Genomic DNA, 15,025 nt, shown 5'->3' on the forward strand with positions numbered 1-15,025 from the left:
GTACTGGGGTCACCTTTGTGTGAGTTCTGTTTCAATCTCATGTAGCCCAGAGTGGCCTATGTCTCCCTAGTGCTGGAATTAAAGGTGTGTGCCACCACTGCCTGGCCTCTCTGGATAACCAGTGTGGCTGCTTGGATGAAAGGTGTTTGCCATTCACAGCCAGGCCTCTATGGCTAACTAGTGTGTCTAACTAGCTTTTCACTCTGATCTTCAGGCAAGCTTTATTTGTTAGATCATAAACAAAATATCATTACAAGGAAAGGTGCTTTTTTTTAAAAAAAGACAGTTCTAGTTGAACATATGGAAAGATACCTGACATAAAGAGAACTTTTAAGCTCAGACTAAAAGCTTTGGTCTTTGGTATTAGCCAACACTAAAATGTTTAGTAATAAGTTCCATGGGGAGTGTGATTTAATAAGACCAGGGGAAATTCAACTTGGCATCTGGGGAAATTAAGAGAGCTTTAATTTTTTTCCTTTGCTAATTATATTCACATTGCAGTTAACAAAAGTCAATCTGTGAAGTGATTCTTTCTGATTAAAAAAAGAAAGAAAGAAAAAGGACTAAGCGGCTATCTGGTGTTGAACTGAGCTAATAACTCAGAACTTTCATCTATTGGCTTAAAAGAAGGTAAGATCTTGTCACTGACGTCACTTCTGCAGATATATTCCTTAAAGGAATCAATATGGATCTGACATGGAAGCCTCCTCCCTGAGGACTAGCTCTCACAGCATCGGAAGGAGCCACACATGCTGTCGGGGGGGTCAACAATAGTCCTATCTAGCTCTGATGCCTGAGAACCACAATGACCAGAACTGTAAGACACTCCTAAAAGTGCAATAATGGCACATATACCTTGGTGGGTAACCAAAAGCTACCCAATTAAACATAAGACCTCTTCAGTAGGAGGGAATTCATCCCTGGCACTCTAAACTTGGCCAACTTCTCATGGCAGATGAGGGCCACGGGACCTAAAGGAGAGGCTGCTACTGACAATTTCATACACCAGTATTCTTTCTCACTGCATTCTATACTTACTCGAGTACCTACAGATAAGTGTAGTTCTCACCCCTCATCAAAAAACAAAAAATAAAAACAAAACAGAACCCTTCTCTTTGCAGCAGAGGGAGCTCATTACTGAAAGCCACAGTCGGTTGAAATGCTGAGATCAACTGATCTTGGAGTGCTTGCTTCCAGTTAACACACTTACAGCACAGCCCCTACCCTGAAGACTCAAGACATTGTGCAAGATGAGGTAGAAAGATTGCAAGAGCCAGAGGACCAGGATGTCTGCCTTTAGATATCTCTCCTTCGAGAGAGAGGTGGGAGGAGGGTGTTAGGGAGAACGAGGTAGACATGGGAGCACTTAGGGGGAGGAGTGGCAGATGGATGTAACCAAGATATCAAGACACACTGTATGAAACTCTCAAAGAATTCATTAAAATATTGTATTATTAAAAAGAAACAAACAACAACAACAATAAAAACCCAGGGCCAGCCAGAAGGCTCGGCAGATAAAGAGGTTTGCCCTGCTAGCCTGGAGTGGTAGATCCAATCCTTAGAATCTATGTAAATATTTCAGTGAGCAACCCATCAGGACAAAGTTAATCTGACTTCCAACACACACACACACACACACACACACACACACAAATATTTTTTCGAAAGTTGAAGAAAATTCCACTGTAACTTAGAAGTCATATTATTATGCAATAAAGGGGCATTTTTAAATGCACAAACAAGAATGGCCATGATTACAGGAAAAAAATGAAAACAAATAGTCCCGCAAGGTTTGGACACAAGGCATTCCATCCAAAGAAGCCTGGTATCTGTTTTCCAATCCTCAGAGCTTTGAAAGGGAACCCTTCACCATCAGGAGTGGCTACTGCCCACATCCTGAATCCAGAATCGATACTCACCTATGCAGCCACACAGAAACCACACTGGTCAAATTAAGAGTCTAAAAAAAGGAGGGGGAGACTTAACTCAGGAAGCCCCAGAAGTAAGTGAACTGGGATTTGAGGCACATTCTCACATTGTGGGTTAACCTGTGGGAAAGACCATGGTGGGATGAATCTATAACTGCAAGGTACCTATGAGACTATGTCCACTGGAAACAGTCGCCAAAGATGTTTCAGAGTCCTTTTTTGCCAAACTGTTAAGCTTCCCTCTCCTCCCTTTTAGATGAAAAAGAATGCGTCTCTGGCCCTCTAATGCAGGATGGATGTAACAATTACCTCGACATAATAAGAGCAGGAGTACTGGCACCACTCTCACAGTGAACAAACTCGCAGAGTGCATAGAACACAGCTAAAAATAAGCCTTGTGTACTTTGCATTTGCTCATATTAAATTTAACAATCAATTCAGAATTTGAAAGCAAAGCTTCTAAGTCTAAGAGCTGAATATCATCACATGAGCTTGACCATTCCCGTGAAGGGGAATTAAAAGGAGTAAAATTAGACCCATCTGGTAACTGGGTGATAAGATAAACAAATTTCCAGGCACATCCATATGCTCTTAGATTCAGCTAGTAACTTCTGTGGACTCCCACGCTCTGTTCCTCATCTTTTCTGCCATTGTGTAAACTCAGGGATCTACACCAGTGTATTGGACACTGCCACACATCACGGTCACCTAAAGGCGACACACAACATTTCATACACGTAGACCCGTCTGATTTAGAAGCCCCCATATAGCCACAAAGCCAGCACTGAGCACCACTGAGGTACACAATGTGGCTATAAAAAAAAAATCCAGAGTTCACACACACGTTACCACTGCCTTGCCCATATTAAGCAAAATTTTCACTAAAGATGGTAGGCTGTTTTCCCATGTCATTTCTTTAATGTCAGCCCACAACTGTGGAAATAAACAAAATCAGCAAATAGACAGAGTTTACCTGAGAACATTTATCACAATTCTGGCATAGATGGCAGAGTGAACACAACATATCCCTAATAAGGTACCACACACCAAATCTGGGTAAAATTTATGCAGGGAGATGCTTTATTTCTTTGACCAGAGATACAACATGATCTGATGTAAGAAAAAGAGTACGATACACTACAGAACTAGAAAGGGTCAGCTGGTCCCAGCTACTGAATGACATCATGGAAGGAAAAGAGATTCAGGAGTTGTGGTCATGGGTGATGGATGCCCTCAGATCTGAAGCTCTGCCACCCTAAGTCAGTGTGTTTAGATGTGCTGTCCAAGAGCAGCCATGGAGAAAATGCAAGCCACCATATTCAGAGGCCTTGCTAGATCTGTCTGGCTCAGCGTCAGAATTGACCACAGATGCAAAGGCCTGAAGTCCATGCTGTGTGAGGTACCAGCATCTTGAGTGGAGATAGGGTTATCTGTTCCTGGGGCTCCACCAAAATCACTGCGACAGGCACTAAGGGTTGGGGGAATAGTGGCAAGGTGTTTACATCCTTGCGTGTCCATGCATGTGTAAATACTTTTCTTTTTAAAACAACACATTTTATGTATAGCCATGCAATGTACATATGAAGTAGTAATTTGATAAGTTTTAAACCAAGGAAAACAGGAAAAACTTAAGGTTACAAACACCCCTTCCCATGAACAAATTAAAAAACAACAACAGCATGTTCCATACAATCACAAAATTCCCAAAGTGAGCCTTGTGAGCCTCCTTCCCTTTTCTCACACTCCGGCTACCTCTGGTTCCCCCTTGTGGTCCCCTGCTCTACTTTCTTTTCCTCTTTCCAGTCTGTGTGTCCTTCCGCACCACCGCATGCCACCCCATCCTTCCTAGTCACCTTCTCTCTCCTTCCTAAAACTTTATTCACACGAACACTTGTTTACACACACATAGGGTTACATTACAGACAAGTTCAGCAGATGTGATGCAGATTTTGTGTTTCTGAATTCGGCTGCCTCTCTCAATATTATACTTTCCAGATGTATCCATGTTCTTGCAAATTGTGTGATTTCACATTTCTTTATAGCTGAATGATATCCCTCTGTATATACATATGGCATCATTATTATCCATTCATCTGTTGATGGACATCTACACTGCTTCTATTTCCTTGACAAACACGAATATATCAGCAGAAACCATGAATGTGCAAGTTCTCTGTGGTAGGATCTGGAGTCCTTTGGGCCAGGAGTGGTATATAGATGAGTCATATGACAGTTCTTTTTGGAGGAACCTCTACACCAATTTCTATAATGGCTCTGCCACCTTGCCCTTGTCAGTCAGAATGGCTATCATAGACAACAAATGTTGGAGAGGATGTAGGAAAAAAACAAAACAAAACAAAAAAATGACCTTTTATTGTGTCCTGTTTTAAGAGTATCAAGTCAGAGCTCTAGACTAGAGTTAGACTAAATCTCCATGGGAGTAAGGAGTGCTAAGAGGAGAGAACATGGCTGCAGTGGCTGGGAGGAAACGTCTTTAACACCAAGTTCACTTCACCTTGGTGACCAGAGTCTTGCCAGGGCCTAAGCCAGTTCCAAGCCCAACTCTTGCAAATTGGAGTCAAAACAAAGCAACTTTTGGATTCACCCCTGCACACCTGAGTTTGCTGGCATCATTAAAGCCAACCCAATACTCTACCTTAGCAGGACTGACCCACTAACATGACTCCCTGATCTAGAACACAGGCTGGCTTTGGCTTTCTTGGCAGTGTCTGCCCCAACTTTCTGTCACCTGACTAACCTGATACCATTAAGCATGCTCCCAGAAGGCTGAAGATCGGCCATCTTCAAAGACAGTGTGCACAAAATAATGAATAAAGGTTTAACTTAACACCGACACCTCTCTTTGCCAAGGCAATTAGAGGCGTAAATAATCCATGAAGCCCAGTGCTACCGTCCTTCAGACCAACGAGGGTGAAGATGAAAAGGGCCTTGCATAAAAGCGTGCGGTCAAACAGTTACATCTACTTCACGCGCATGTTATCAATGACATAAAAATGAATGTAAAGGGTAGGGAAGATGGCTTTTGTTTATTAAAGCTATGTTTAAAATCCAAAACCAAAATGACAGGTTTTAAAAGACAGGATGCCACAGTGTAGGCAAGTCAAATCCCTGAACGTCACTAACATGATGTATGAGGTTTTAGAAGGACACGTGAATGCCTCTTGTCGTAAGTATGAAAGCTTAGCCTCTACTCTACATGTGTAGTTTTTAATAAGCTGTGTGAGCCACTGTTCACTATAAAATCGTATATACTGTGTCATTCTGTCCGATTCTAATGTGTTAGCCCAGGCTAGAGGTGTTAACTGTGGCTCTTCTGTCCAATAGGGCAGCCACCTGTAGCTGTCAAGCATCTGAAGCAGGTTCAGTCCAAATTGAGACACATTATAAACACAACAAGCCCACCATACCTGTAAAACTCAGCACAAATAACCAGTGATGCTATCTCATAATTTTGCATAACTATTTATATAAAATATAACATGATAAAGTAGTAGTATTTTGGATAGATTAGGTTAAAGCAAATATATGGCTATATGCCATTTACATTGATATTATATATTATTAAATATATTACATTATATCATTTATATTATGACATTTAATGTCTAAATAAAAGTAAATATATCATTAATATTAATTTATCTATTTCATTTATATTTCTTTTAGGTTTAAGAATGTTAAATTTTTATTCTGAATCAATTTCCATTTAACACCAATTACTTGAGTTTCACATGAATTAGATAGATGGTTTAACCAAGAGCTAGTTTTTAAGTCAGTAGCTTCTATTTTACAGGCCCTAACAGTTACAAAGAATATAGTTTTTTTGCTGTTTCTTTTTTTAAAATCCCATTCACGCCGGGCGTTGGTGGCGCACGCCTTTAATCCCAGCACTCGGGAGGCAGAGGCAGGCGGATCTCTGTGAGTTCGAGACCAGCCTGGACTACCAAGTGAGTTCCAGGACAGCCTCCAAAGCCACAGAGAAACCCTGTCTCGAAAAACCAAAAAAAAAAAAAAAAAAAAAAATCCCATTCACAATGCCTTCATACAACATAATACAAATACAGTTGTATAATTCATTAGAATAAGTAGGGTTTGCTAAGAAAATATTCCTCAGCACATGAGAGAAAAACTGGACATACACAGCTTAGAATAATAACTTTGTTAATTTTCTCAATTTAAAATTCTATCTTTAATGCAATACCAATAAGCACACTTCAGCATATTTTTCAGCTTGACTACTGATACACTCAAAATTTGGGTGGGTACAGAATCAACTAACCTCATAGAGACTGAACCAACAACCAGGGAGCCTGCATGGGACTGACCTAGGCCCTCTTCATATATGTGACAGTTTGGTCCTCTTGTGGGGCTCCTAACAGTGGGAACGGAGTTGTCTCTGACTCTCTGACTGGCTTTTGAGACCCTACTCCTCATATTGGGTTGCTTTGCACAGTCTTAATACATGGGGAGGTGCTTAGTCTTACTGTAATTTGATAGGCCATGTTCTGTCGACCTGATAGGCCTGACTTTTCCTGAACAGAAATGGAGGAGTGGATTGGGGAGTGGGGTCAAAAGGTTAGGGGAAGGAACTGGGAGGAGAGGAGGGAGGAGAAGCAGCAGCCAGGATGCAAAATAAATAAATAAATAAATACAGTAATTAATTTTAATTGTTTGAGTGGGTAAACATACATAAGAACAGTTTTTAAAAAAACTGTTAGAAGAAAGGTCACAGAGAGTAAGACAGAAGAATGTGTTTCTAAGTTGCTGTGAAGGAATTTGTAATTAGGTAACAAAACAGGTGTCTAATATAGAATGGTGGGGATGACTCTAGCCTACTGTCTGTTGAGATAAACACGACCAAAAGCAACTTGGAGAGGAAAGTGTTTATGTGGCTTATAGAAAGGCCAGGGCAGGAGCTCTAGCCGGTGGCTGGAGGCAGGGACTGAAGCTTTGAGGGATGCTACTGGCTGGCTGGCTCTTGATGCTTTCAACACAGAATCACTTCCAGGGATAGCCCCACCCACAGGGGTCTGGTCCTGCCCACATCCATCATTAATCAAGAAAATACCCACGGACGTGTCTACTGGCTAGTCTGGTAGAGGTGTTTTCGCAAGTGAGGTTCCCTTTTCCCATAGGACTCTAGTTTGTGTTGACAGAAAACTAACTAGCACCAGGTCTACGGGAGGAAGAAAGAGATCAATGCCCTAAAAACTCATGTGCACAAAGAAGCACCCCAAACCACAATGGGGAAACTGAGTTATTAAATATTCAAATAGTAAATATAATGAATGGAGAGAAATTTGAGGAAAAATAAGATCATGACCTGACATCTCACAAGAAAGTGAAACCCTCTGGACTTAGAAATGTCACTGTATAAAATGAAACCTGGAAGAAAAATGTAAAAACTTGTCACCTTGAACAACCCCCAAAGGAATACAGAAAAACCCTGTCTTGAAAACACAAAAAAAAACTTGACATGAAAAGTGATATCAAAGAAGAAACTAAAAAACAAACAAACAAAAAACCCTAGAAGGTAATTCTTCTTAAAAGGTAACTTGTGGTCGGGCGGTGGTGGCTCACGCCTTTAATCCCAGCACTCAGGAGGCAGAAGCAGGAGGATCTCTGGGAGTTCAAGACCAGCCTGATCTACAAGAGCTAGTTCTAGGACAGCCTCTAAAGCCACAGAGAAACCCTGTCTGGGAAAAACAAAAACAAAACAAAAAGGTAACAAGGTAACTTGTAGGCTAGGATGCTGGCTCAGTCTGAAAAATGCTTGCCTTCCAAGGACAGGAATCTGAGCTTGACCCCAGAACTCATGAGAAAAAGGCCAGGCTTGGCGGTGCACATTTGTAGTCCCAAAGCTGAAGAGGTGAGTACCGGCAGATTCCTGGAACTCATTAGCCAGAGAGCCTCGCCTGCCTGGAGAGTTCCGAACCAGTAAGAGACCCTGCCTCACAACAGCAAATCAAGGGTGGATGGCACCTGCGAAAGACACCTGACACTGCACCCTGGCCTCCACATGGACCTGAACCCATACAAGATTAGCTTGTGTACACGCAAAAATACTACCAAGCAGACAGATAAAGCATGATCAAGGAAGCGCTCAAATCTACAGCAAGTTCTTAAAATCCAAGTGTCATGTTTTCTCTCACATGTGAAACCTGAAGAAAAAAGATGCAAAAATAGGAAGGGGATTAGCGGAGGGATGAAGGGGGGGGTAGAGGAGAGGCCGTGAGGAGTGGTGGATGTGATCAAAGCATGATCTTTGCAGGGATGGATGAAGATGCCACACAGAGCTCACAATTGTGCATAACTATTATACACTAATAACAAAGGAAATATTAATATAAAATAAACTTTGCATCGGAGCACAAGTAAACAATTCAGAAACAAATCAAATGCTAAACTTACCCAAAATGTAGGTAGACTTACAGAGGTAACCTCTCGTGTTGGATATTATCAGAACAGAACAATCCACTATGGATTGCTGAGAAGAGCAAGAGATTATTAAATAATCAGAAAAAAAAACAGGCGCTTCTGATTATTTCCAATGGAAGCCTAAAGTAAAATAATCCTCCCAGAAAATCATAAATATGTATCAAAAGTTATTAAAACATACAGAGTTTTGACCTAGAAATCCCATTTGCCCAAGGAAATAACTCAAAAGGGAAGGTAAGTGCATAATGATGCCTGTTGGAGAGTTCTTTTAAAAGCAAAACACACTAAAAACTCAAATGACCCAAATGTACACCCAGCAAAAACTTCTAAGTGACCTGCAGACTAATTAAAATGACCAACTCCAGAAAATTTAATAGCAGTCTCTGCATCCAACAACTTTGGACCCCAAATGTGTGCCAGCTCCCAGCTAGCAGGCACCCAGGGGACGCACAACGCACGCTAGTCCAAGAATGACTTCCAGTTATTCCTCGGGCAAATTCTGCTCCAGGTGCACGCAGGTATAGAGTATACACATGGGAGAAGGTAAACTGAAGGGACATTCCTGTGCAGCTGTAAGACATCACCCATGGCTCTGGGGAGACTCTTTTGAGATGTGACTGTTGTGTCACTTAGGGTCCCATATGTAAGCTCAACAAACTGGCTGAGTGGGTGGAACTGCTGATCTGGCCCCTCCCATCTAGGGTGATATTATACCAGTGAACAAAACAGACAAAAGTGTCTGCCCTAGGGATGGGGAGGAGGGGAGGAAGAGGGAGCTGGCACTGACGTGTGAAACAAACTTATTTCTACCTTAAATAAATAAAAAAAAGGAAAACAAAAAAAGTCCGCCCTTGCGCCCTTGGGAAGCTTACAAGTCAGGGTAAGAACTTGGAAATATTCTTTTGTTATGGAGTAAAGAATAAAAAGGTGTGCCGGGCGTTGGTGGTGCACGCCTTTAATCCCAGCACTCAGAAGGCAGAGGCAGGCAGATCTCTGTGAGTTCAAGGCCAGTCTGGTCTACAGAGCTAGTTCTAGAACAGGTTCCAAAGCAAACAGAGAAATACTGTCTTGAAAAACCAAAAAAAAAAAAAAAAAAAAAAAAAAAAGGAAGGAAGGAAGGAAGGAAGTCAAAAGCACCCATCCCCACAATGACATTCATCCATAGAGGATTCTCAGCAGAGATGCACACGGCAAACTCCTCAGGGCCTTCACAAACCTCGTCTGCCTGGGCAAACTTCCCCGGGACGTTAATCAGGCACCAGCATCAAGTTTCACTGTCAGGGAAATGACAGAATGCGGGGTGGATTCTCTATATGTTAGACAACCTAATTTAGTCTACTGCACTTAGTGTCTTCAGAATTACATTAACTGAAATGACACATAGAAACTCCCGGTTAGAAACCCATACCGATGAATCTTTCATTCATCCTTTGGGTCCCAGCCCCCAGCTAGCTGGCACAGGGCAGGTACACCACACATGCTAGCCAAATAAACTAGGCAGCTTCGTCATGGTTGGCCTAGCCAATCTAAATGGCTTCCTAAAATCTGTCCTTTACAAGAACTTACCTTGTTCCTTTTGTTGTCTTTCGTGTAAATTGGGCAGTGTATTCTATAGCATCACAAACATTTCAAGGTGGCAATTTGCTAAGACGAAGATGAAAGCTTAGAGGCTCTAAACACTTAGCATGTTAAAAGAACGAGGCCTACTCCAACACCCAACAGAAAATAACAAAAGCCAATGGGGAGGTCTACTTTTTGTTGTTTTAAAGTATATTTCCTCATTGTTTTGTAAAGCATGGGCTCTAAAACTGTTCCCACTTTCTTCGGGTGAGAGCCTTTGGCAGTCTGGGTACCTGGTTATGACTGAGCCTGTCTTTTGCCTAGGAGCCATTCTCCCCTTCACCTTAGTAACACAACACTGAGTAGTAATGTGCTCAGCTGGAAAACTCCATTTCCCAGTGTCTCCTGCAGATGGGAGTGAACGCAAATGAGACATTTGTCACTGTGTGGCACTTTCAACAAAATTCTTTATCCCCCTTCCGTAGTTTTCTTGTATGGAACTCCTCCAGGAGAGCTGGCACCCAGCAACATGTCTTATGTTCAGTACTATGTAGTAGAAAGGTCCAGGGAGGCTTGCATGTACTTGGCTGACCTTGACTGACTACTACACTAGCTTCTGAGAGAGGAAAATGGTATTGTATGTGAGCCATTTCAGTCTGTGGTTATGAAAACTGTGTTCAGACACCCATTTGGTGTAGACAGCAGTAAAGAAACCTAACAGTGTTTAGCCTCCTGTTTCACCTGTTTTTGCTTTCTGGAAAATATCTAACTTTGAGTGTTTCAATGTCATCTCTGAACTGAAGCTTCCCAAGTTTATTTCCCTGTACCTGACTTCACCATTTCTAAGAATCTTTAAAACATGTCAATTCTGGTTCTTTTTTTTTTTTTTAATACTCTAGCCCAGGCTTGTCTAGAACTCACTATCTAGCCCAGGCTGACCTTGAATATACAGCTGTCATTTTGCCTCCGCCTTCCAAGTGTTTAGATTGTAAATGTGGACACCCAGCAAACACAGTCAACTTGTGTGTGCTTTGAGAATTTAAAAAGTATGAATTGAGGAACTCTCTCAAAAAACAAACAAATAAAACATATATACGTGTGTCTTTCTGTCTCCTGCCCGTCACTCACTGTGGAGTTCAGTCTCTGTGTTCCTGTAACACCCCAGACTCCTCTGCCTTGAAGACTTTGTAGAGGGCCCAGGCTGCCTGCTCTACCTGCAACACAGTCTATCCATGGCTATAGCAGACTCCTCCTACGCCTCCTTCATGTCACCTGTTCAAGGAAGGCTAGCCCACCAACTTCAACATACTTCTTGACTGAACTGATATGGCTCTCTTGGAGATAACCACCTTGTTACAAGGATCTGACTCCACACCAGGCCTGTCAGGGACTGTGTATCAGTGTCATGCTAAAATGAGAAAGTAGCTTAGGCAAACTCGAAGATCTTGTACAAGTATTCAGCAATGTGTCCAAATGACTCACTTGGCACTCACAGTGCTTTGACCCAGCAATACTCCACCTGTCCAAACGTACACCCTCCTCCTGAAGCCAGTTCCCGAAGTCTAAAGTAAGCCATGTTCATTTGTACCATTTCTTCCAAGCCATTGTTATTACCTTTACCACCTTTTAGTTCTCAACCGATTCAGTGCCCTTTAGAGACTATCTTCTGCCAGCAGCATTCAGCAGGACCTTTGAGCTTGTCATAAATGTAATTGTCCCAGCACACCCCTGAACCTCCTATATCAGAATCCCCCTTCAATTCTCCACACCCAAAGCTGGCACTACGGGAGGGCTCTGCAGTCATTCCAACTACTTGCTCATTCATAAGCACAGACTAAAGTTCTACACGTAAACAGGACCTATGCCACCCACAGCAAGCTCCGTGTTCAATTAACAACCTGCCCACTAAGATGCTTTTCTGCCTACTTTATTTAAGTCTTTTCCTTACAGCTTGGTTGTAAACAACTTACAAGAGCACAGTAGCTGTGTGCCTCGCCAACTTGGGAGTCAGGGAAGAGAAATTCATTCAAGGCATTTCAAAAGAGGTGAAATGGGAAATTAAGGCTACACTGGGAATTCAGAATAGAAAACTAAGGGCAGGGGGCAGAGGTCTGGACTTCCTGCTAGATCTTGCTTCCATTCTCTGCTCTTTGCCTGGTCTCTGCTGCCTATTTGGGTATTATTTGCAGGGTACACGACAGCCACCCATTTGCTCTGCAGCAAGCCCATTCAACTCGGTCCCCTTTAGTTTTGACTCTCATTCTGCCTCTAAGCTTAGTTTTCCCGGAAGCTATGAAAGCACAGGGAATCCTCTACAAAACCACATGGTTACAGGCTTGTGTATCACTCAGGGATTGGCTGCCCTTGAGCTAGGAGCCCACCCTGCTCTAATCAGCTGAGCCCAAGAGGACAGTGGTTTAGAATACAGCCCTAGCTAGCAAACAGGATGTCAAAGATTATTCCCTAGGAGAGGAACCTCAAGGAGGCCAGTCAACAAGACACACTTCCAGCCCAGCCCCAGGGATACTGGAGCTTAACAAGGTGAAATCAACCAATATGGGAGGGAGGGCAGGGCCATTCACCCAGCAGCAGGATGACCCTGACACTGTGTGGGATACACGGGCCTACACAGACTCAATAAACAGCAGGGCTAGTTTCCCCAGAGCTCCCAACACAAGTGTGCCACTCAACTAGCTGTTTGACTTTGGTCAACCCACTAAGCCATTCTAGGCCAGGTTTCCTCAACCATCATACTCCAGTTTCAACAGCCCCCAGAAGTGTTGCAAGATCCCATAAGGCAATTGTTGTGAAAGTGCTTTGAACAATACAGGTGCCAATCAAAAATACTGCAGCCTTTCAAATACTAAGGCAATTCTCTCAAAGTGACACAAGCTTTACGTTGTTTCTAGATTTCTACTTCCCTCCATTCCTCTTAAAATACAACCATCCATTAATTGCTATTATTTGAAAACACCAACTAGTATGATAATATCTTCAACACCAACTATCCTCACTTTGTGGCTTCCACGGCTCAAACGATGTGCATTCATTCATTTCACTCAAAATTTTAAAAAAATGAATATGTTTATGTACTAAATTCCTAAGTAAGATACAGGTCAGTTTTGACTTTTGTGTCACCTTCTGACACAGCAGTTTAATTTAATATTTTCCCATCTCTTCAAATCAGAAAGCCCTATTTATTAGAGCCAGGAATCCCTATTTTTCACAAGAGAGTGGTACAGCTCTTCCTGCCCCCCACCTCCTCAAGGAATCCTATTCTCCTCACTTCTCCCTGCTTCCCAACAGAAAGCACTATATCATCTACCTCATAGTCAAGGATAGGATGGGGGCAGCGATGAGAACTGGTGACCACAACAAGATAGATTATTTCTCAAAATCGTGCTACCCTGCCTCTTACAGCGTTCAAGGGCAGGGTTATGGTAGTAGAAAAACAAATGGCAGAAAATAAAAGTGTACCGTTTTAGCTTTACTCTAGCAAATAACAAAACCAAGGGATGTTTACTGAATGCCTGCCACATGCCCCACAGGAGGTGGAGGGAGGGCTCCTCAGTCGGGTTGCACAGCATTTCAGTCTTTCCCAAAGCGCCCTTGCCCATAACCTAGGGCATCTGTTGCACACTTCCTACAAGTGGAGCCACTCAACAGCTGGCCCTGGGTGGAGCAGAGAAAGCAGCCTGCACCTTACTCAAATCAGCTCCGCTGGCCAAAGTGCAGGTTTCAAGCCACAAGAAAAACAAAAAATGAAACCTCGAACTAGAGCCTGGTGAGCCGCCGGGGGCAGAACTGCCTAGACTGGAACGCCGCCGGGTACCCACGGAGCACCCAAACCCAATTAAGGTTCCTCCAGCCCCGAGAGGCTGGGAATTGTGGATCAAAGAATCGTGACGCCTGGGAATGGCAAACCGGCTCTTGAGGAAGCTGTGATGTGGGGGCAGCACAGCAGTGGGTGCTGGAGGCCGGGGACAGTGGGTTGGGGGATCTATTCATGGGGATAGAGAAGCTGATCGGGAACAAGAAGATAGCAAAGATTGCGCGCTACTGGCGGGTGGGGGAGGCGTGGGGGGTGGTAAACCGGGCAAGTGCGCTGGGAGGCCAGGACTGAACAGTAGCGTTGCGGTATAAAGGAAGCCTTGGGGCTCCCACCAGCGCACAAATTCATAGGTTTTGGATCCGGGAAAGCGTTTGCGGGTGCGTGGAAGGCAGAGCTGGTGGAAGGGTCCACTGGGGATCAGAGGCGACAACCAGACTACTGGAGGGGGGGAGACATGGGACATGATGTCTCTTCCCGGATACACACACACACACACACACACACACACACACACACACACACACACACACACACACACGTCGGACCCCAGGCTGTTCGCAGCTGCCCCCACGCACCCTGGGCGCACAGCCTCCTGCTGCGGCGGTCACTCACCTTCCGCGCGAGAGCGGATCTCCGACACTGTTCTCCGCATGGTGGGCATCTCGACAGCCCCTGCAGGTGGGTCTCGGGCGGGGACCCTGCACCTGTCACGGAGCCACGCGGGCCGGAGAGCTGGCTCCGCCGCGCCGAGGGCTCAGCTGCCGCGGGACCGCGCCTCCCACCCAGGGTAGAGTCGCCACCAGGAGCCGCCTGGACACTAGAGCGGGAGGAGGAAGGCGACGCGAGGAGCTTCGCCTGCAGAGCCGCCTAGGTCTCCTGCAGCGGCAGAGGGGCGGGCTCGAGGGGCGGAGCCGGGCCCGGCGCCGGGGGCGGGGTCTGCGGGACGCGCGCTCACTCGCTGGTCTCCTGGAGTGGGACAGGGACAGGCTCGCCGGGTCTCCGGGTCCCGCCCAGTTCGGGCTGTACCATTCACGGAGAGGGAACATGGGTCTCTAGTATTCTCGGCTTTTAGGCCCACCTCGACCTTCCTCAAGGCCAGTATTAGTGTCCCAAGTCTTAATAAAAGAGGAAGAGCTACCCTAGTTTCCAAAATCTCTGGTATCTCCTCCAGCCCCCCCTCTGGCTCTGCAATGCTATGGAACCGCCAGTCCTTAGGCCAGGGTGTTGGGTTCCGTGTGGGCAGGCT

General features: G+C 44.4%; 1 protein-coding gene across 1 annotated transcript in view; it reads right to left on the reverse strand.

The window, feature by feature from the left end:
- Positions 1-14,660, reverse strand: part of Atp8a1 (ATPase phospholipid transporting 8A1) — a 221,849-nt gene extending 207,189 nt beyond the window's left edge. Inside the window, exon 1 of the mRNA XM_040747152.1 lies at positions 14,392-14,660. Coding sequence (XP_040603086.1) covers positions 14,392-14,440 — 49 coding nt within the window. The 5' untranslated portion in view covers positions 14,441-14,660. The remainder of the gene's footprint in view (positions 1-14,391) is intronic.
- Positions 14,661-15,025: the final 365 nt, after the last annotated feature.

This window comes from Mesocricetus auratus, unplaced genomic scaffold (genome assembly GCF_017639785.1).
Source record: "Mesocricetus auratus isolate SY011 unplaced genomic scaffold, BCM_Maur_2.0 Super-Scaffold_100006, whole genome shotgun sequence".
NCBI lineage: Eukaryota > Metazoa > Chordata > Mammalia > Rodentia > Cricetidae > Mesocricetus > Mesocricetus auratus.